Raw genomic sequence first — 22,832 nt, 5'->3', positions numbered from 1 at the left:
AATACTTCAATATTGTTTTACGGTTTTCAATTTAATTAGAACACCAAAGAGAAACTATATAAAAAAAAAAAACTGTCGTTTTGCGTCTGCCAACGTTACCCTAAATGAAACTTGGACAAAAAATATATTTGAACGAAGCAGGAGTTAACGAGAATAATTCTATGTTGTTTTACGGTTTTCAGTTTACTCAGAACACCAAAGAGAAACTATAAAAAAAGACTGTCGTTTTGCGTCTGCCAACGTTACCCGTAAATGAAACTTGGACAAAAAAATATATGTGAATGAAGCAGGAGTTAACGAGAATAATTCTATATGTTTTACGGTTTTCTATTTATTCAAAACGCCAGACAAAGAGAAACTTTAAAAAAAATAGAAAAAAAAGACTCGTTTTGCGGCAAAAAAATAGTCGCTTTCCTGCGGCTCTTCGCCATGTTTAAACTGCCCTCCGGCCTCCGGGATTAAAAAAAAAATCAAGACGAATTTTTTCCCAATAATCTTCGCTACTTTGAAACTCTTGTTTTACAATATATGTATACTTAAGCTGAGAGGAAAACATGAATTTCGTGAACACATCAGATTTATTACAACTTAATGATAGCAATATTCTAAAGTGCTAGTTCCCTGATGCCATAACATGAGCAAAATATTAAATTACGAAGAAAAATATGTTTTATCGCTATATCCAAAAAATAGAAAATCGTTATAAATCATATTTCTAATGACATTTTTAGGGGGAATACAGTCAATAACATTTTGTATGATATGCTTAAAAGTGTTTATCTAATTTTGAAATGAGTCTAGCCGTATTTAATTCATTTTAGGTGGTGTTGTTAAATAACTCCAATTTTTTCAGTTAGATGCTCCTTAACTTTTATGTGATTCCAATTTTGTTAGTGAAATGCCATTAGATTTCATATAAACTCCAATCTTCTTTAACGGGATAATAGATTTATTAACAAAATTGATTGGTTGATCCTCAAATTTCATAAGAACTCCAATCTTCTTTAACCGAATAATAGATTTATTAACAAAATTGATTGGTTGATCCTCAAATTTCATAAGAACTCCAATCTTCTTTAACCGAATAATAGATTTATTAACAAAATTGATTGGTTGATCCTCAAATTTCATAAGAACTCCAATCTTCTTTAACCGAATAATAGATTTATTAACAAAATTGATTGGTTGATTCTCAAATCTTCTAAGAACTCCAATCTTCTTTAACCGAATAATAGATTTATTAACAAAATTGATTGGTTGATTCTCAAATCTTCTAAGAACTCCAATCTTCTTTAACCGGATAATAGATTTAATAACTAAATTGATTGGTTGATCCGCAATTTTCTAAGAACTCCAATCTTTTCTTGACCGTATAATACATATAATAACAAAATTGATTGGTGATCCTTAAATTTTCTAAGAATTCTAATCTTCATTAACCGGATAATACATTTGATAACAAAATTTATTGGTTGATACATAAGTTTCATAAGAACTTCAATTCTCTTTAAACGGATACATTTAATAACAAAATTGATTGGTTGATCTTTTAATTGCCTACGAACTCTGATCTTCATTAACCGGATAATAGAGTTATTGACAAAATTGACTTGTCGTGCTTTTAATTTCCTAAGAACACCAATTGTCTTTAACCGGATAAAACATTTAATAAGAAAATTGATTGGTTGATCCTTTTATTTCCTAAGAACTCCGATCTTCATCAACCGGATAGAACATTTAATAACAAAATTGATTGGTTGATCTTTTAATTTCCTAAGAACTCCGATCTTCATTAACCGTATAATAGAGTTATTAACAAAATTGATTGGTTGATCCTTTAATTTCCTAAGAACTCCAATCCTCTTTAAACGGATAATACTTTTAATAACAAAATAGACTGATTGATCTTCTTACCTTTTCCATTCGGTTTGGGCGCTACGTCCATCGTATTTCCCTTCGCCATATCCTTCAGCAGCTCATCTTCCTCATCATCATCGTCATCATCATCATCATCGTCATCGTCATCATCATCTGAGTCGTCAACATGGCCACCAAGACGGTTCTCTTCTGTCCTCAGTTTCTCGAGTAATCTTCTCGTAGCCGTCTGCAAAGAAAGTATTCGCAACCTTAGTTTCTGTGACGCCAGTTTATCAAGATTTCAAATCAATCAAGGGGTTAACTACTACACTTTAATTGTTCAGTGGCCACTTTCCTCTTGGTAAGGGTAGAAGAGACTCTTTAGCTATGGTAAGCAACTCTTCTAGGAGATGGACACTGTCTTGGGTTAGAGTTCCCTTGCTTGAGGGTACACTCAGGCACACTATTCTATCCTATTTCTCTTCCTCTTGTTTTTTTTTTTTTTTTAAGTTTTTATAGTTTATATATGAAAAATCTAATCTAATGTTGTTACTGTTCTTAAAATAGTTTATTTGATTGTATTCTTCTCTTGTAATGTGTTAATTTCCTTGTTTCCTTTCCGTACTGGGCTATTTTTCCTTGTTGGAGCCCTTGGGCTTATAGCATCTTGTTTTTCCAACTAGGGTTGTGGTTTAGAGCTTCTAATGATAATAATAATGATAATAATAATAATAATAATAATAATAATAATTTGAAAAGTTTCACACGTGAAAAGGGTAAAACAATACTTTGATCTAATACTTGACTTAGGAGCCTTGATCAGAGCACTGAAACTCTTTCGGTGATAACAACAGGATAAAATCAAATGATAAATCAGTTGTCATACCTAAAGGTTTAAAGGCCACTCATGAATGGCAGAGGTAAGGGACAGTAACATTGCCCTATCAGGCAGGATAATGCCCTGGAGACTGACCATATATACATGATCAGCGCCCAAGCCATTTCCTCACCCAAGCTAGGACTAAAGAGGGCCAGGCAATGGCTGCTGATGACTCAGCATATAGACCTATAGGCTCCTCTAAACCCCAATCCATAGTTCACAAGGATGGTGAGGTTGCACCGACCAAAGAAACTAACGAGTCATTTTTCCTGTTCGACGGAGGGAACAAACACATACCATTTATGCTAAGTAAGATCTCGAAGACCAAGTAAGTGTTTAGAATTGATCATTTTCTTCAAAGGCAGGACAAAAGATAATAATTATAGAAGTAAATAGTTCGCAAGCGGAAATGCTTCATTTTGCATGCGAATTTTGCAAATGGATACCGCTTCTTCGGCTCACGAACACGAATCTTGATGATACTCCAGTGTCATCCATCTGTCGAAAATGGTGTGTGATTATGGACAGTTCTACAACCCCCAATTACCCGAATAATCTACGAAGCCTAATCAGTTGCAGGGGCGGGAAGAGGGAAATGGTTTTTGGAACAAGAAGAAGAAATGGTGCGAAAGAAGCGAAGACATAAGTAAACAAGCAGAATATAATAGATGTTGTTTAAAAACGGGGTTGTCGAACCTGCTTGTCAAAGAGGTGGAATCAGTCACAAATGCATAAGGTTTGTGGACAATGAAGCCCCGCCCACAAAAGTCAGGCTAGATCCGATTTTCTTCGAACCGTTCGACGAACGTGTTCGACAACCAGATATATACTCCGTTCACACGCTCGACCATTACTACAAATACTTGTCTGTCGAACTGCTCGACCGTATAGGCCCCGCTTAAGTGACTTATGAGACATTTCTCCCCGAGGGACCAGTCCGGAAAGTTCATTCTTTATTTGCAGGGACATCTTTCTTTTTTTCACTGTTACCTTCCAACACCTCTCCACTGCCTGACAACAAGGCCAAGCACGGGCTTTTGCAGTTATGCAGCCCGTCACTGTTAGAAATTTGTGTTAAAAAAAAAAAAAAAAAAAAAAAAAAAAAAAAAAAAAAAAAAAAAAAAAAAAAAAAACTGCATAAATCCTGTAATGAATGTTGCCAGGCATTTACCGTTTTAAAAACGGATATATTGACGTTAAGGAGTGATATAACGGTTACCAACCCGTAAAAGACAATAGCAGAGTAGGGTGAAAATTACGGTCGCCTGTATCTTACTGATATACGGCTGAGTAGAGTATATTTTGACTGAGAATTTCCTATTAAAATTGTTTTTTTTTTTACTAAGTGTAGTCTAATAGATGAAACTTAGTCCGTCTTGCTTAATGGAAAGAAATGCTTCTAGAACAACAAAATCAATGACAACAACAACGAGAAATAGGACAATGGAAGTGCAAGCACAGCTATGTGTAGATAAAAGAAAAATTACCTGTACCAAATTTATCATTTTCCTGAATATATTAAGTTGAACAATTCAAGATAACTTATAGCTAATATACAACTATTATTGACAGCATGGGCATACTATAGTCAATTCTTTTTAGTGAGGCAGATTTGCACCGACTTGCAGGGGCGCCCTTTTAGCTCAGAAGGGTTTCCTGCTCGCTGATTGGTTGGACGAGATAATTCTAACCAATCAGATAGCAGGAAACTTATCCGAACTAAAAAGACACCGCTGCGAGTCAGTGCAAATGCGTCTCATTAAAAAAATTTTAGTATAGTATGAGCAATAACAGGAAGTTATATTATATAAGAAATATCACCAAAAAAGGGAAACGGCGACAATTATTTATATAATAAAAAAAATTATATCAATTCATAATGTTTTTTAAAATATTTCAAAAAAATATTTTAAGTTTTTCTTTACTTCTTGTATCGTTTATTTATTTCCTTGTTTTCTTTCCTCACTAGGCTATTTTTCCCTGTTGGAGCCCTTGGGCTTATAACATCTTGCTTTTCCAACTAGGGTTGTAGCTTGGCTAATAATAATAATAATAATAATAATAATAATAACAACAACAACAACAACAACAACAACAACAACAACAATAATAATAATAATAATAATAATAATAATAATAATAATAATAATAATAATAATAATAATATATATGGCATTCTCCAAAGAAAAAAGTAGGTTCTATTCACTAGACACTTTCGCATCTCAAATAATAATAATAATAATAATAATAATAATAATAATAATAATAATAATAATACTATGGCATCCTCTAAAGAAAAAAAGTAGATTCTATTCACTAGAAACTTTCTCAATTCAAATATAAAAAGTCAAAGAAATCGGTATATAAGCAGGAATGGGGAAATGCAGTTTAGTAGGGGTCATAATTACGAGAGATCTTTTTTTCGCGTCTCTGAAACCTTATTTTTAGGGTTATAAAACCATTAAAATTCCGTTCTCATTCTGACTTTCATTTGCTGTAGGATGTGACACTACGTGGGCGCATGCGTGGAGGATTGAAGAGCATAAAAAGTGTAATTATGTCTTTTTTTATGGTTGGTTTTTTCTTATAGATTATTATTATTATTATTATTATTATTATTATTATTATTATTTATTTATGTATTTATCATTATTATTATTATTATTATTATTATCTATTTATTTATTTATTTATTATTATTATTATAATTATTATTATTATTATCATTATTATTATTTTCATTATTGTTATTATTGTTATTATTATTATTATCATCATTATCATTATTATTATTATTATCATTATCATTATTATTATTAGTTAGGCTACAAGACTAGTTGGAAAAGCAGGATGCTATAAGCACAAGGGCTCCGACAGGGAAAAATAGCCCTGTGAGGAAAAGAAATAAGGGAATTGTTTGGTAATCTCAGTGTTGTCAGGTGTTAGAGGATAGAAGAGAATGTGTAAATAATAAGCCAGAGTATTCTATGTATGTATTAGCAAAGAAAATATGAGCTGTAACCAGAGGGGGGATCCAATGTAGTGCTGTCTGGCCAGTTAAAGTACCCAATAACTCTCTAGCTGTAGTATCTCAACGGGTGGCTGGTGCACCGACCAATCCATTATCTACTAAAAACGAATATTCAATCCAAAGTATTATCATTACTTGTTAAGCTACAACCCACGTTGGAAAATCCGGGTGCTATAAGCCAGGGGCTCCAACAGGGAAAATAACTCAGTGAGGAAAGGTAACAAGGAAAAATAAAATATATTAAGATCAGTAACAACATTAAAATAAATATCTCCTATATAAACTCTAAAAACTTTAATAAAACAAGAGGAAGAGAAATAGGGTAGAATAGTGTGCCCGAGTGTACCCTCAAGGAAGAGAACTCTAGCCCAAGGCAGTGGAAGACCATGGTACAGAGGCTAGTATAATTCTCCAAATGTAACAACACACATGTCTTCAACATTAGGAAAGTTTAAAATCTAATAACCCTAAACTTGCTTCTCACCTCTCTCTCCACCATCTTCTCGTGTTCAACCTTGTCGTAATCGTCCAACATGTTCTCTAGGTATGACAGATTGATAAACTTCTGCACAAACATATCGTATTGCTTCTTCAGGTCGTTTTCAAGTTTTTCGTACTCGTCCATGAACGCTGGCCTGAGAGGTGAAAGGTAAACAAAATCACGATCAGAAATGTATGGGAGTGATTGTACCCTTTGTCTCTTACTAAGATATTGGGTTGTGTACATATTCTCTTGCTCTAAACTTCCAAGTCTGTAAAATTGGTATTCAAAGAAATACATACAGTAGATGAAACTACTTACTTACTTACTTTGAGGCCTGTGAAACTGGTATTCACAGAAATACATGTTGTACAGTATACGAAATGACTTGATTATTTACTTTAAGGCCTATTTTCCCGGTCATATCTCACATGGAATATTCTCCTGCTCTAAACATCCAAGTCTGTAAAATTGGTATTCACAGAAATATATACACTATACGAAACTACTTACTTATTTACTTACTTATTTACTTACTTTCTTTCTTACTTACTTACTTACTTTGAGGCCTGTGAGACTGGTATTCACAGAAATACATGCTGTACCGTATACGAAACTACTTACTTATTCACTTTAATGGCCATTTTCCTGGTCATATCTCACATGGAAACCCTGTACCTTACAGGACCTATAAAATTTGTTTGTCGTATACATTTTAGGCATTTCCGTTTTCCGCGTTAATTGTCCAATCTACATTATCGAAGCCCTTAAAAAACAAAAAAGTCTTGAGCTTCTTCTTGAAAGCCTCAATAATATCTTAAGTCTTTCGGATGTCTAGTGGGAGATGCTTTCATTATTCCATCGTCCATATCAAGATACATTATCAATTCCCTTGCATATCAAATTATATTCACAACGAGAAGGAGAGGGAGACCAAAGCGAAGGTGGATGGACTGTATCAAGCATGACCTTCGATCAAAGGGATTAACCGGCGATGAAGTCTGGGTCAGAGGTAGATGGAGAAAGCTGGTCAGAAACATCGACCCCACATAAAAGTGGGAAAAGATGCAGACAAAGAAGAAGAAGAAGAAGAAGTCTCCTCTTGTGAGCTTTTCTTTCCTTGGTACCTGCAGTTTCTCCTTGCAATCTCAAATCAGAACTGTATTGGCTGCAAATACCAAACTTTCATTATTCCAATCACGATTTGTTTTCTTAGATCATACCACTCTAACCATAAAGATGAGGCTAACAAGACATATCATTCTTTTCTCAGACTCACTTTTCAGTTTTACACAATAAATACTTTTAACAGATAATACATGGACAAGAAGAATGACAGAATGGGTCTGTAGAGATTGCAAACGAAGCAAGGGAAGGAAGAGAAGACAGTTGATTGACGAGCTAAGGTAATTTGTTGGGAGTCATAGAAAGACCACAAACAGACGTGTGGTGAAGGACATGTCTGTGGCCATTGTCCTTCAATGGACTAGCAACGGCTGATGATGATGAAGATGACGATGATATTTCTACCAGACGCTTAACTTACATAATAAAAAACTTTGAATTGTTTTCCACAACTTAACCGCTGTTAAAACTGTCCCTTAAAAATTATATAACCTGCATAAAGGATTTTACAATAACCCAATCAACGTAAGTTGAATGATGAATCGGTAAATAATTAGTTGAAACAAATGAAACCAATTGTTTCCAGATGGGAATATTCAGATCAGAATGGCAGAAGAACTGAAGACATTTTAGCAAGATTAAGGGATTTTTTAATGTGCACACCCTGATAAGATAGTTTTCGAGTATGGTAGTGTGGCTAGATTTTAACTATAAAAACATCTTAAGTGCAAATGCAGTCTTTTTTTAGAAAAAAAAAACAATTTACGTTTTTGTCAGAAAACTATGATTTTAAGATTTTAACGTTTTTCAGAAAATTAGATTTAATCAATAAAAGTTGAATATCTCTTTAAAGCAGTTTTTTTTATCTAATGCATAATCTTACCATTTAGATTTAATTCTTCCTTCCAGAATTTATTCCGACTAGAGTAGAGTTCGTCTCATTGGGCTGGATAATCTCCCCCTAACACCCCATTATGATCATTCCATCCATTCTTACTACCATACACATTTTTCACCATTATCCCTACATTAAAGGGATCGGTTGTCTGATGCGCTCTCTCTAATGCCTTCTATCACAAGCATCCTCTTCCACCAAACCTCTTCTCTCCATATCATCCTTCACCGTACACAATTACTCCCTATAAATTCTACCGTAAAGATTATCTAGGTCAAATTTTGCTGATATAGATTTTACTGTTTACTTTCAAACTTCTAACGTAAACATGCACTCTCCATGACAAAATACAAATTTCTTCCCCGATCAATCTTCCCTATTTGAAGGTCGCTCGTTAATGGCAGATGCATTAGACAGTGAAAATGCCTTAGCAAGAAAATACCATAGAGATTGACCTAATGTTAATAAGATCAGCTCCCAAGCCCCTCTCCACCCAAGCTAAGACCAGGGAGGGCCAGGCAATGGCTACTGCTGACTAAGCATGAATACCCAGAGGCTCCTCCAAAAACTACCATCCTTAGCTCACTAAAAGGGTGAGGTTTAAAACGCTGCAAGAAACTTATCGAGTTTGAGCGTGTCTCGAACCAAAGACCAACAGATTGTCAGGCAGGGACGTTTCCAATTTACTACCACAGATTCTTTAAAGTTGCCTCGGGGTGTATGTATGATAGCGGCCACCTGTATGGATGATTACGGCAGTGGAAGAGGGGCAAGTAGGTAAGGACACGGCTTGTACGTAGGTTAGGTTAGGGGAGAAAATTTAGGTTAGTTGATGTCAATTTTTCATCCAAATAGGAGGAACTGGCCGCTGATATACAAAGGCTCCTTTGTCTCCTTTCGCTTTCACGTTTACGTGATGTAACAAAAATCACCTTCCCGCCAATTTCTCCGTGAACTTTCCCTCAAATGCCAAATAGAAGCTACAGTCCTTACCTGACTTTCTTAAGTGTGACCAATCTCTTCTGGGCTCTCTCCAGTCCCGTTTTCTTCTTCTCTATCTTGGCTTCCAGATTGGCCTCGTCAGAGCCCACATTTTCTATAGAGTACTGCGTCTTCTTCACGTCTTCCTCCGTGCTTTGAATGGCCGATCTCATTCCGGACTCCACCTCAGTCAGCTCCAGCTGTCGGCTAATGACGTGAGAACGGATGGACTGTTTAGATGAAAGAGGAAAGGGGGTATTTTACTTCTACTATCACCTGTGATGTAAACATATAAACATGAGAGAGAGAGAGAGAGAGAGAGAGAGAGAGAGAGAGAGAGAGAGAGAGAGAGAGAGACTTAAGAATGTGACAAATAAGAGAGAGAGAGAGAGAGAGAGAGAGAGAGAGAGAGAGAGAGAGAGACTTAAGAATGTGACAAATAAGAGAGAGAGAGAGAGAGAGAGAGAGAGAGAGAGAGAGAGAGAGAGAGAGAGAGAGAGAGACTTAAGAATGTGACAAATAAGAGAGAGAGAGAGAGAGAGAGAGAGAGAGAGAGAGAGGAGAGAGAGAGAGAGAGAGAGAGAGACTTAAGAATGTGACAAATATGCGAGAGAGAGAGAGAGAGAGAGAGAGAGAGAGAGAGAGAGAGAGAGAGAGAGAGAGAGACTTAAGAATGTGACAAATAAGAGAGAGAGAGAGAGAGAGAGAGAGAGAGAGAGAGAGAGAGAGAGAGAGAGAGAGAGAGAGAGAGAGAGAGAGAGTATGAATCTGATGTAACTTACATTTCCCGTTTGGGAATCATCTCTTTGAAAGTGAAATTTATATAACGAAATAATCGAATTTAATTTTCGTTCATCAGGCAAGATTACTTCTTATGACTAAAGACATAATCAATTTATATTTCCTAAGTGTTACTTTAAGATTTAAGGTGAAATATTATATTCCACATAACAGTAAGAAGTCTAAATCCATTAACAGTTAATAGGTAACCTGACGGTTGACATTTCATGCAAATTTATGACGTCGGGAAATTATTTTGGACAGTTCATTATAAACTTGAACCAAAAATGACAACTTTCAGGTCAAAATCTCGAAGAAGGACTAGGCCTACATAATTTTGTTTTCTACCTGGCCCAGCATTTATTTGCCCATCTGTTAATTATAGAATCTTTGTACTGGAGCTCTGTCTTTTCTTAGAAATCAGATAATATAATAAAAAATACTAAAAAGGCACTGAGAGTGCAGACCTCCACCACGGCAACTTATTTATCGAAACCAGCCTGTCTTTCCCAGAATCAATTTAGACCGTGAGCTTATTTGAAGTATGTTATAACCATGTGCGAACTTGGAGTTAAAGTTAAGGTTAATTCGGTTGACCTTTTACTCTACCTTGACCCTGCCCTTTGACCTAGGACTTTCAAAACTGACTACACTTCCACATTTTAGCATAACAATTAATCCCTGAAAGTTTCACTACCCTATGAGTAAAATTGTGGCCAGGAAGTTGTTCATAAACAAACAAACAAACAGGGGCGAAAACATAACAGATAAACAGGGGTGAAAACATAACCTCCTCCCAACTTCTTTGGTGGAGGTAATAAGAAGAAAAAATAAATAAAGGAAATAAAAAATGGAAATGTTTAATGTTAATGGAATAAATTATCTGAGCTCCTAAAACTATCAATATACAGTACTTACCCTAAGATCAATTTCCCGACGTATAAGATCATACAAAGTCGCTCCCCGACTCGTGATTTCAGAAGCCAAAGATCTGATGTGTTTAAGTTCCGTGATCTGAAATGAAATTGGAAACCAAAATGATTGATTAATTTGATTATAATAACGTCGTCAAGACTTAATAATTTGGTTCAGTGGTCTACATTGAATCACATTATTATTATTATTATTATTATTATTATTATTATTATTATTATTATTATTATTATTATTATTATTAGTACACCGAACTTTCATTTGGGCTTCAAAAGGCAGTAGAAGAATTGGAAGACCTAGGCCTACATGGCTGAGGACTATGAAACGTAAAGTATGAGATGATGAATGAAGAAGTATTGATTTAATAGCTCAAGATAGAGACGACTTGCGAAATCTAACTGAGGCCCTTTGCGTCAATAGGCGTGGGAGGTGATGATGATGATAATGATGATTATTATTATCATAACTAGCTAAGCTCCAACCCTATTTCGAAAAGGATGCTATAAGCCCAAGGGCTCCTACAGGGAAAATAACCCACTGAGGAAAGGAAATAAGGAAAAAGATAGTATACTGTGCCTGAGTGTACCATCAAGCTAGAGAACTCTAACCCAAGACAGTGGAAGACCATGGTACAGAAATTATGGCACTACCCAAGACTAGAGAACAATGGTTTGATTTTTTAATGTCCTTCTCCTAGAAAGAAAGTTTCTGGCATCCTGACATCTAAGGTCATTGACGCCTTCTCCTAGAAGAACGGGTTAAAATAGATAGAGTCTCTTATACCATTATCAAGTGGAAAGTAGTCAATGAGCAATTACAGTGTAGCAGTTAACCACTTGAGTGAAGAAGAATTATTCGATTATATTACTGCTGCCAGGTGTATAAGTTAATAGAAGTACGTGTAAAAAATAGACCAAACTTTTCGATGTATACGTAGTTAAAGGAAATATGAGCCGTAACCAAAGAGAGAGGGATACAATGTAGTAGTATCTAGCCAATCAAAAGACCCAGTAACTCTCCATCTGTAGTATCTCGACGGGTGGCTGGTGCCTTGGTCAACCTACCTACCAAGGGAGGTTTTCCATTTGGTAACTCCTAAAGAAGCGAGATTCAGAATTGTGACATCACCCCTATTGGACTCTAAGAATCTATTATATGATAATAAAAGTATTTTCTTCATAGCAAACTGTTAAAGAAACTTCTAAACTTATTTTCAAAATCATTATCTAAACATAAGATATGCTTTAGGATCTAACAGCTTTTTAAGAAACATAGTAATGAAGTTTTTGCATGTACGACATTCCGAAGAACTCGTGCTGAAACTAAGATTTTACTTCTGGCAATCTATAAATAAACAATGAAGGAATATTTTTCTATATCCAGGAACTTCTCAATATACCGAGAGGTCTAGCATCAGTTAAATAAACTAAATCAGAAATACGATTTCCTTGCAATGACCCTTAGCGTAACATAATAAATGAATTGGAATTTGGCAACTAACAATTTCTGAAAGATACAGAAAGGTAATTGAGTTTTTACACCTTATCATTTCTTTAAAAAAAGACAGAATAATTGGAATTTTGCCTTTAACTTCTGAATAAAAAAAGAGAAAATTTAAACTTTTACACTTAACAAATTCTGTAAGAGAGAGAGAGAGAGAGAGAGAGAGAGAGAGAGAGAGAGAGAGAGAGAGAGAGAGAGAGAGAGAGAGAAAGTTGTACACTTAAAAATTTGCCGTAAGAAAACGGTAAAAATCTTGAGATAAATGTTACCAGACATTTAACGTTTTAAAAACTGATATATTGACGTAAAGGAGTGATATTACGGTCACCAAACTATAAAATATAATAATAAAGTAGGGTAAAATTACGGTCGCCTGTATTTTACTGAAATACGGCTGGGAACATTATATTTTTACGGAGAATGTCCGATTGAAATTACGGTTATTTTTAACACTGTAGCTAACAACTTATAAAACAAGAACCAATAATTGGATTTTGTAATCAACAGCTTGAACCAAATAACAGCTTAGACTTCGACTTTCAATCCTAGATTTCTCTTGATAAGAAAAAAAGACCGGAATGGAGTTCTTACCTAGTAAAAGAAAGAAAAAATTATATGATGATAATCTAAAAGCCTTGCACTTGTATATCACAGTGCCAGTAAATTAGACAACTACACGACACAACCTTCTCCTTTCCCCTACCTAATGGGAGGAAGTGATCCAGACGGCCTGTAATTTTCCCAGAAGTCATCTTGGAAATTGTAAAGGGAAGTTAAAGGGTAGTATTATTTTCCATAGCTTTGCCTTTAATCAAAGAGATTTGGAAATAAAATTGATGCGTTATGGTACATATTGGCGGTAGACGAGAGCACGCACACAGTTATACACACCGTTTCTGGGGCAGTTTTTATATAGAAGAAGAAGAAGAAGAAGAAGAAGAAGAAGAAGAAAGATTTTCTTCGAATTCCTTAAAGAAGAATGGGGTGAAACTCTTTACAATTACAAAATATAAGGCATTTATTTAAAAGCAGTTTTATACACGAGAAGAAGAAGAAGAAGAAGAAGAAGAAGAAGAAGAAGAAGAAGAAGAAGAAGAAGAAAAAGAAGAAGAATAAGAAAAAGAAGAAGAAGAAGAAGAGAGAGAGAGAGAGAGAGAGAGAGAGAGAGAGAGAGAGAGAGAGAGAGAGAGAGAGAGAGATTCCAACTAACCTACAAAAACAGGAACTTAAGGTCTATTAAATGTCTTATTCCTGATCTAGATATTAATCTCTGGCACCGTCGTTCAATTAGTTCATAATGTATGTTGCATAAGATTATTATTTTTTTTTTTTTTTTATAATTCTGACCATTCTTTTATATTCAGATCTTCCCGGACAGTTCCATCCTGTTCGTAATACTAGGCATGCAGTTAATTCTAATAGGCCTTCTCCATCATGAGGTTTAATACCGACACAGTATCCTAGAAGTTTCATTCCTGCTGTGACCATGTTGTGGAATGATCTTCCTAATCGGGTAGTTGAATCAGTGGAACTTCAAAAGGTCAAACTTGCAGCAAGTGTTTTTATGTTGAACGAGCTGACATAAGTCTTTTTATAGTTTATTTATGAAATATCTGTTTTAATTATATTGTTTTTGAAATATTTTGTTTTAATTGTTCATTACTTCTTATATCGTTTATTTATTTCCTTATTTCCTTTCCTCACTTGGCTATTTTTCCCTAGTGGAGCCCTTGGGCTTATAGCATCTTGCTTTTCCAACTAGGGTTCCTTATTTCCTTTCCTCACTTGGCTATTTTTCCCTTGGGCTTATAGCATCTTGCTTTTCCAACTAGGGTTGTAGCTTGGCTAATGATAATAATAATAATAATAATAATAATAATAATAATAATAATAATAATAATAATAATAATAATAATAATAATAATAATAATCTATCACTTAGACTATATTACCATTGTTATCATGCAGGGGACTCAAAATGAATACTGCACCTTGTTAGAGACATCGAAATTGAGCGTCGGTTGGGCCTGGTCTTCCATCTTTGTTGCGTCACTGTTGTTCTGGATGGCCGAATACAAAAGCGTGAGAGCCTTCAGGATCTCTTGCACCGCGTATCCATCGCTCTGATACAGCTTCTTCGTGTTCATGCGGACGTGAGCCTTGGAAGCCTGCAACATACAGGGAGAAGATCACATTAACAAACATTTATATATTTGTTTAAACCTGGTTTATAGAGAGTGAAGTAATCTATATAATATATTAAAAGAGTAGTTGATTACTGACCAAGGAAAATTTATTTTGTAATTCGCTAATAAGGGGGTTAGATGGAGATGGTTTGGGCATGTTCTTCGCACACCCCTAAGAGAAATTAGTTCACCAAGCTTTTAACTGGGCTCCACAAGGCACTAGAAGCGTTGGAAGACCCATGCTTACATGGCTGAGGACTATGAAGCGTGAAGTAGGAGCTGATGAATGGAAAAGTATTGAATTAAAATCTTAAGATAGAGGCGACTTATCAACTAATTCCAGGGTTCAAAAAAGGATTGCATGGTCATAATCTTAGTATATTCATCATTAAATTTAAATCCTGTAAAAAAATATCACTGAAAATAAAATAAATTAAAAAATGGTTTCAACATTTGAACACTTTAACCTATGTCCGTTCTGTCCCTTCATGAACCACTGAAGAATTTCGATTTTATTATCATTTATCAACTTTTATGAAAATGAAATAGACGTTTAATCTCTGATACATACATACATATACCCTGTATATATATATATATATATATATATATATATATATATATATATATATATATATATATATATATATATATATATATATATATATACCCTGTATATATACATATATATATATATACATATATATATATATATATATATATATATATATATATATATATATATATATATATATATATATATATACATATATATATATATATATATATATATATATATATATATATATATATGTATATATATATATATATATATATATATATATATGTATATATATATATATATATATATATATATATATATATATATATATATATATATATATAAACAACCGACTAGAATTTTCTAGACGGTTAACATAGAAACGTGATTGTTTTTACATATGAATCTGTATGCTTACATGGATGAAAATTTTCGTTTTGGTTATATTGCATGATAGCCTATAATCAGGCCCAAGTGTTGCGTGAGAGATCAAAATTGTATCTTAATTGACCTTTAGAAATAAGGCCTGTTACAAAGCTGGCTACCTTTACATCACCTATTGGACATGATCTGCTATACCCATGTTGACAACTGCAAATTCTGCAATAGTTTGGGTGTTGTCTTTTTATTGTTTTAATTAATCGGATACTTCATTTACTGTTTAGGGCTCTGCGAGACTTTTATTTTCGTATACTCTCATTTATAAACTAAGTTCACTGAGTGGCCCTTTGTATTCGATGTAAGTTGTCAAATCCACAATAATATCACTATCGACAACGAGAATGAAATTTCTTCTTGAAAGTGTAACAATACGGTTAGCATTTAAGGAAGAAATCTAAGACAAATGAAATTAATGGGAGCAGAAATGCAATAGAAAGACCTTCAGGAACAGTGAGTTTCTAACGAAATAAGAATTAGCAATCAAACCAAGTGAGCTTTCTAAAGAATTAAAGACCCAGAGGAAATTTTGGTCAGTTATCTAAGACGAGAATTTAATGAAGGAAATAATTAATCAAAAGATTGTCCAACATGAAAAATGTGAATACGTTACACCGAATCTTATGAAAAGCAACCACAAGAAAATAATTTCAAGGCAAAGTAATGTTTGCTTTTGTATTTATACTATTCTATCTAGGTTCTTATATAACATAAACACACAGTTCATTCATGTCTTTAAGAACAGAAATATCCCGTAGGGCAATTTATTTACCATGAACTGGGCAACGGAGCGAATGAATATAACTCTGTCCTGCTCAGTGTCGACATCCGTTGGGAGATCAACATTGGGGTCGAATCTTTTGACTAACCAGTCGAGAATTTCAGCCACAAGAGGGAAGTTTGGACTCCGAAAATTTTCCACCGAGATGAGCCGTTTAAAACCCAACGCCCGGAGCATCTCGGCAAAGTCTGTAGATATAAACAGGCAGGTGAATAAATGGGATGAAATTAAAGATTAAGATTTTCAATAAAATTTTACTTATCGTACAGGTAAAAAAATCTCAATTACAGTAATAGGCCTATGTATAAGCTTAAAATCTTTGCATCTATTTTTAAGTGATAGAGAACGGTTAGGAACCAAGAACCATAACTAAATTTCATTGGGTATTTATGTATCGTATAAAAAACTGAAAAAAATGCAATGAACAACAAAATGTTAGTTAGATTATGGATAAAAACATTGCAAAATAGAAATTACGACATTGAATCCCGTGAGAAACCCGGAAATGGCAACCATTGAGTAGAAAAGCTATATATATAAACAATAGTTTTTGTATGATTTCCATCAAAATAATATAAGAGAGAGAGAGAGAGAGAGAGAGAGAGAGAGAGAGAGAGAGAGAGAGAGAGAGAGAGAGAGAGAGAGAGAGAGAGACTTTTTACATATGTCTTTAGTAAACACATGAAAGACGTTAACAATACCATAGTTATCCTATATATCTGTGAACAATACAATAACCTAGGCCTAGTGTCAAATGTAAACAACGAGTCATTCACAAGTGAAACAAAAATGAGGTCAGTAATGGTTGGAAGTTACAGGATCACTGCCATATCATAATTATATTCAGTCTGGTTTCACACATCGTGATAAGCAAAGCACAATAGTGCTTCTCTGTTACAATTACATTACGATATTAGATAATTATTTTGTAACATAAAACTTCTATATTATTACATATTTTTCTCCATAGATAAATATGAACTTCTGTAAGGCAACAAACAGCATTTATATATATATATATATATATATATATATATATATATATATATATATATATATATATATATATATATGTATATATATAATTAAATATATATATATATATATATATATATATATATATATATATATATATATATATATATATATATAATATATATATATATATATATATATATATATATGTATATATATAATTAAATATATATATATATATATATATATATATATATATATATATACATATATATATATATATATATATATATATATATATATATATGTATATATATAATTAAATATATATATATATATATATATATATATATATATATATATATATATATATATATATATATATATGTATATATATAATTAAATATATATATATATATATATATATATATATATATATATATATATATATATGTATATATATAATTAAATATATATATATATATATATATATATATATATATATATATATATACATATATATATATATATATATATATATATATATATATATATATACATATATATAAATAAATATATATATTTATTTATATATATATATATATGTATATATATATATATATATATATATATATATATATATATATATATATATATATGGATATATATATATATATATATATATATATATATATATATATATATATATATATATATATATATATATATATATATATATATATTCTGCTGTGCTTTTGCGGTTAAACTAAAGTATTTTGTTTGAGAAATTTTAAAATCGAACATGCTAATTTAGATTTAGGTTTTCTCAACATCATAGCCTTACTCTAGCCCATTGTCTTGTGTTAATCTGCTAATTTTCTTCTTTATTGCTTCCTCTACTGCAATCACCTTTTTTAAAATGAAAACAAATGGAGAATCAAGTACAAACGTCGATATTAGAAGGTCAGAGACCAGAGGTTCACACCAAGTATATTATACCTAATACAATTCACCATTTATAAGGTCTGCATAGATTTCTATTCAAAAGTATTTCTAGGACTGTGATCCATAAGAAAGATAGGTATTGAAAAGAATATAAAATTGACATTTTTTTTTAAATCTATCTTCACCAGTGAACCAATTATAGGCTATTCGTCAATGCACTACTGAATCAAAGATAAAATCTATGTCGTCCATCACTGAATAATGTATGGTGATGGATATTTATCTTTTTAAGGAAAGATATACAGTAAAATTTCGTAATTTCATTCTCAGAATATCATAAATAAACTGTGAACGGCCAAAAACATGTTACATAATTAATCAGTGGATTCAGATAGACGGAAACTTACGGAAATGCTTTCCCTTTTTATCATATAAAACTAAATCGTATTGCATTACTTACTTCTTAATTCCCTGTACGACATTATTCTGGATTAAAATGCAACCAGACGAAGAGCTGATTCACTTATACCACTTCTGAGCGGCATGCAAGAATTGTCAGCTGGTATTTGTGTACCACTTGTTGCCATAGCAACGAAAGATACAGATATTTGAGTGATATATCTGGCTACTCTATCTTTATGAATATTATGAATATTGGTAGATAAAACAACGAAATTTATGAACCATTTTTTAGATTAACATTAAAACATATATATTCAATTTTTTAAAATGTCCAAACAGTATATACATATTCTACTTTCAAAACTAGCACTGAAAAAAATAATCTAATTGTATTTCCACTTATATGTCATTTATATGGTTTAGTTGATACTGAGGAAAGAAAATTATTTAATGTCTTTTTTCGTGAGTTATGCCCAGTCATGTATTGTTGTGGCTAACAATTTAGGTTTGTTTGTTATGGACTATCGAAGACATTATGAGTAATATATAATAGCAAATTATCAAATTATTTTGATAATTTAAATTATATAAATTACATATGATTGATTTAAAATATGCTTTCTTATACTGATAATTTCTAAGGGATTAAATTTGTAATTGTAATATCTCAGAATTATCAAAGTGAACGGTGCAGAGTAAACAACGCTCCGCTCATCTGCTGATAGGAAGAAAGAAAAGTTACTTCGTTCTACGTATTTATCAAAATTCCAGTTGACCTATGTAGTGGAAGTAACAGGTTAGAAATAGCCCTTATTTATTGAGAAGTATAAAATTATTGTTGTAATTTACATAATCTTTATACGTCACAATACTCTACTTTGATGTTTTTCTGGTCCCTCCATATTAAAAAGCATGGTTAAATTAGTACTATGTAATTTCATGTAAACTCCTGGTATGGCATTTTCTAATTTAAATTTTCGTCTTTTAAATTCCATACCACATACCCCTAAAATGTAGACTTTTACCCTGGTAAGGTAATTATGGGTCGAGCTAATTTAAAATCGGTAGACCTACTAGTGTTGTTGCCGGTATTAGTTAAAACGGATTTTGACATAGGAAAAATCTATATTTGGGTGAGATAGCCATGTCGTCCTGGTGGAAGTTCCTTCCGGCAGTTTCCTACTGTATAATATTTCTGCGAGTGATATTACAAGAGAATTACAGTCAGTTATCACAGGGTTCTAAACCCGGAACAACTATCCGAAGATATCGTGTACAATCAGGGACGTATCTGCAAGATACCGTTGTCATACAACTATCGTTGGTAAATATTCTAAAAGGAAACGGGCGTTTTTCTACAGGGAAAAGTTGGTTTTTACTAGGAAGGGTTACCCTGGCGCTAAGTACAGTAATACTAAACAGTTTCCCTTAAGGGTAATTAATTTCAATTTCCCATTTTGCCTTACTCCCTAACTGGATATCCTCTGGTTCGGACCTACAATAAGAATAAATCAATTCTTCTAGGACCGAAGAGGAACCGTGTTTAAGAAGGCCTTGTCTGCTTTGCGGCGCCCTCAACTGACCTTCGGACTCCAGCCTCGGTCGTCATGCTGCTGTCATCCCATCATTGGAGTCTTTGTATTTCAGCGGCCAGTTCCTCATGCTTTCATTAAAATTGGACCTAAACTTTCCCCCCCAACCTAACCTACAAGGCATTTCCATACCTATATACCTAACTTGGGTGCTAATGCCCCCCTTGGACCCCCCTTACACTGCCGTATTCTAAGTTAGCCATAACAATACATACAGGTGGCCGCTATCATACATAGGCTACATCCCCCATTGTCATCCTGTCCGTCCTTTGTGTTCCTGATCTGATGTGCCACTTTAACAAGATTATCCCACTTACGGGCTGCCTTTGTGTAAGAGCCCGTGGTCCCCCTCTTTATAAGGGGGCCAATCTAAATGCAAGCAAGCATTTTGCCTTAGTGCTAGAAGTGTCAGCCATTTACAATCATCATCCAATTAACCAATCTGCGCCTCCTTCATTTTCACCTGTTTTCTTTAAGCCAATCAGATACATGACTTCATTTAGAAATATTTTCATGCCTGTAAGTAACTGTATTTCATGAGGGAAACAAATAAAGGAATATGCTCTAACATGAGAATTTCCTTGCAGCCTAACTTATTACACAGTGTCCTTATCCGAATTTCATTGTGTTTTCTTTCTGTTTGGAGATGTTGGATATGGCTTCAGGTCATCGACGTACGGTTTTTCAGGCTGAGCGTCAATGATGCCGTTTTGTGGTTTTTCTCTCAAGACGGGGATAAGTGGTGATATCTGGCATTTCTCTGTGCTCCCTCTGACTACAATTACCAAAAAAAACACACTTTGAAATATTAATTTGAATTTTGGTAATTAAGCTTTGTAATGAAACCAAAATTACAATAAAACTAATATAGATTAGGATATTTCTATTTGATTCTTGAACAATAAGATTATGAATATGTATCAAAATTTAGAATCTCCTTCCAAGTGTCAACTCTCTTGAAAACATAACAAATCGCTTGCCAAAATTCTTTGCAGCTACAATGGCAACTCTGCATTTATCCACACTGAGTTTGGTCAAGGCGGTAACACTGCTGCGCAGCTGCATGCTGACTGACATGCTGGTATAGCTTAGAGGCCTGTCGCTAGAAAACGTGTTGCAAGTTATCAGGAGGGGCTTTATCAATACCCAGCATGGTATTGATATAAACACGTCACGTATAAGCCTACAGTATACTGTCTCTTGATTGACTCTGTGACGTTTCTCTATAAACAGTTGATATTCCAAGTGTGGATATCATGATTTTTAAAGGACACAAACTATACTGGGTGATTCACGGTCAGGTGGCTGTGCAAATGTAAATGCAGGTCACAATAAACTGCCTATAGGTCAGAGTTAGATAACTGACCCTGGCAAAATATATTGCTGGCTTCTGAGCAGCAGGGTATCGTGGTGTTGAGAAACAGGGCCATTGACCAATGGAATGATGAAACCATGATTATTGATACTTTCAATGCTACCAAACAAATACACTTGCTTCAAAATTCTCCCTTTTCCATATTTGCATTTGGTTATGAGTGTCTCCTCAATCTCAACTTCAGTACCAGAGCCTCTGATAGAAACTGTACTTGAATGAATCGTCTGTTACCACAGAGCAGGGAGATCGCCAATCAACAGAAGACTCCAAAGAAAAGTTAAGATGGTCAAAACAGTCCCGTGCTCCCAGCTGTGATATAGAAAGGTGTTCACAAAAAGCAGAATTTTCCAATATTCAAAATTATCTGTTTCTAAGAATATTCCCTAATAACTATCAACTGACGATGAACCGGCGACATTTTTTGGTTGTCGGCACACAAATTTTGTGATGGCATCTCCAAATGTGCTGTTCTTCCTTTGACAAACAAGATACTACAGTTTGGCTATTTAATACAATTGTGAAAGAACTATGGCTACACAACAGTTTATCTGTACAGTAGACACATCATTTATGAAATCCTCGCAAATCACAGTATAGTATGAATACTCGTAAACATATAACATAAATCAGAGCAACAATGTTTGAAAGACAACTCAAGAGAATCTCTCAAAATGAATGTAGGTCATTGGCATAAAAGAGTCACACAAGGACTGAAATTTATGTGATAATGAAGAACATGCTGATTAGTCCTTCGTATATGATTACTCATGATAGACAGGTTCTCCTCCTAAAGGGAAAATTAAAAATAGGAAAAGCAACGTCGAAAGGTTATGAACACGTTTTAACGCGGATATCTGGGTATTTTTCATGTTAATATACACCTTATTGTCATCAAAATTGTTCAAAATACTAGAAATACGCAAGGTTCACCTCTTATTTTCTCCAAAATAATTATTGATTTTATATTTGTAATGCTTGCTTACCAGAATGCATGAAACATCACAGGAGGTTGGGCTTAAGATAAACAGAAGAAAGACAGAGATGATGAGAATGGAGTATGCTATGGAAGATGAAATATCATTGGAAGGAGAAAGAATTAATGAGGTAGAA

The 22,832-nt window shown here is 33.5% G+C and overlaps 2 protein-coding genes across 3 annotated transcripts in view; one reads left to right on the top strand and one right to left on the bottom strand.

Moving 5' to 3' along the window:
* Window positions 1–18,935, bottom strand: part of LOC137620257 (clusterin-associated protein 1-like) — a 26,804-nt gene extending 7,869 nt beyond the window's left edge. For both annotated transcript variants that reach the window (XM_068350499.1, XM_068350500.1), the window contains exons 1-7: window positions 18,814–18,935; window positions 16,425–16,621; window positions 14,458–14,634; window positions 10,949–11,044; window positions 9,263–9,480; window positions 6,253–6,403; window positions 1,915–2,104 (exon numbers count right to left, since the gene is read on the bottom strand). In XM_068350499.1, coding sequence (XP_068206600.1) covers window positions 1,915–2,104; window positions 6,253–6,403; window positions 9,263–9,480; window positions 10,949–11,044; window positions 14,458–14,634; window positions 16,425–16,621; window positions 18,814–18,835 — 1,051 coding nt within the window. In that variant the 5' untranslated portion in view covers window positions 18,836–18,935. The remainder of the gene's footprint in view (window positions 1–1,914; window positions 2,105–6,252; window positions 6,404–9,262; window positions 9,481–10,948; window positions 11,045–14,457; window positions 14,635–16,424; window positions 16,622–18,813) is intronic.
* A 501-nt stretch (window positions 18,936–19,436) lies between these two features.
* LOC137619652 (ankyrin repeat domain-containing protein 40-like) overlaps window positions 19,437–22,832 on the top strand; it is a 71,063-nt gene continuing 67,667 nt past the window's right edge. Inside the window, exon 1 of the mRNA XM_068349880.1 lies at window positions 19,437–19,551. The gene's annotated coding sequence lies outside the window, so the exon portion shown is untranslated. The remainder of the gene's footprint in view (window positions 19,552–22,832) is intronic.

Source organism: Palaemon carinicauda, chromosome 26 (assembly GCF_036898095.1).
Source record: "Palaemon carinicauda isolate YSFRI2023 chromosome 26, ASM3689809v2, whole genome shotgun sequence".
NCBI classification, from domain to species: Eukaryota; Metazoa; Arthropoda; class Malacostraca; order Decapoda; family Palaemonidae; genus Palaemon; species Palaemon carinicauda.
Note: the sequence above shows the minus strand (reverse complement) of the source record. Positions and strands in the feature narration are given on the sequence as shown.